The 1,272-nt window shown below is 49.9% G+C and overlaps 1 protein-coding gene across 1 annotated transcript in view; it reads left to right on the top strand.

Annotated features, from left to right (window-relative positions):
* Positions 1 to 1,272, top strand: part of LOC101564305 (carboxypeptidase M) — a 44,582-nt gene that overhangs the window by 13,532 nt on the left and 29,778 nt on the right. The window contains exon 3 of the mRNA XM_023716274.1: positions 892 to 1,084. Within this exon, the coding sequence (XP_023572042.1) occupies positions 892 to 1,084 (193 nt within the window). The remainder of the gene's footprint in view (positions 1 to 891; positions 1,085 to 1,272) is intronic.

The raw sequence follows: 1,272 nt of genomic DNA, 5'->3' as shown, positions 1-1,272 counted from the left end.
CAGTCCAGGGGATCAGTAGCTTGAAGATGCTCACGCACAGTCCTCCCAGCCCACAGCTCTTTCCTTCATTGTCACAGCAGCTGCCTGAGCCAGAAACAGTGCCAAGAAAGAGTAATAGGACACAGGTCTCACCCTCAAGTTAAATGTGAATAACCATTTGCAAAGCTGAGCATGGTACACATACCTGTAATCCCAACACTTGGAAGTCCAAAGAAGGAAGATTACAAATTCATGGCCAGCCTAGACTACATAACAAGATCATGTCTCAAAAAAAAAAAAAAAAGGAGGGTGGTGGCTTGGGAGATAGCATGGTGGTCTAAGCACCTGTCTGACAGGTGTAAGGTCTCGTGTTTGATCCCTGGTACCGCATGCTATACCAGCCCCAAAACCAGGCATGGTGGTGCACACCTATAATCCCAGGGCTGGGGAGGCTGACACAGAAGGATAACTATGAGTCTGAGCTGTATAGCAAGACCCTTAGCAATCAAAAATAAAAACAAAAATTAAATAGTGATGGCGGTGTAATTAGTGTAAAAATGGAGATTTAGAAAAGGACACCGTGTAGGAATATAAAGCCAAAAAACATAGTAGGGGGAGGCGAAGACCTTGGAGAAATGGACCATTTAGGTCCTAGCTGAGAAGCACAGCTGCTGCCTAAATGCAGCCACTTACTGCTGTGTGGTATGCAGAGCCTCCCCGGGCAGACCTTCCAGTGCACAGAGGAAGCTCAACATCATACAGGAGCGCTGTGATTTTGAATCTACTTTCCAGGCTACACCGTGCTCCAGGCAGGACACAGTTTTGCAGCCTTGGAGTAAGATGGCCAGGCAAGGTGGAGCAGAGGAATAATATAAACAGAAGCCCATGAGTGTCTAAAACCTCATGGTCTAGGAGCTGGAAATTGTTAGAAGGACTCCAGTGGAAGGGCACACAAGGATGGTGGGCTGGAACTGAAAAGCATTCCCTTCCAGGCCTAGAAAACAGCAAGCTGCAGTTCTGCGTATCTGCACGTAGGCCGCCTGCAAAGGCGCTTTCCCTGCTTGGCACTTGGGACACTGACTGTCGAGTAATCTTGCACAAACTGGTACTTTTGTGTCTGGCGGCTCACTGCCAGTGTTCCACACAATGTAAACAGCACGGAGCAAGGCCGATGGCGCACAGGCAGCAGGTCCGGAGACAGAGGAACTCCCCAGACCGCTCTGCCACCCAGATAAGCCCCACCCCCACCTGAGGGCTCCTGCTCCCTCTTTTTAGGGAAGGGCCCCTCCTGCC

Source organism: Octodon degus, unplaced genomic scaffold (assembly GCF_000260255.1).
Source record: "Octodon degus isolate 3935 unplaced genomic scaffold, OctDeg1.0 scaffold00047, whole genome shotgun sequence".
Lineage (NCBI taxonomy): Eukaryota > Metazoa > Chordata > Mammalia > Rodentia > Octodontidae > Octodon > Octodon degus.
The sequence above is the reverse complement of the archived record's forward strand: the minus strand, read 5'-3'. Positions and strand labels throughout refer to the sequence as shown.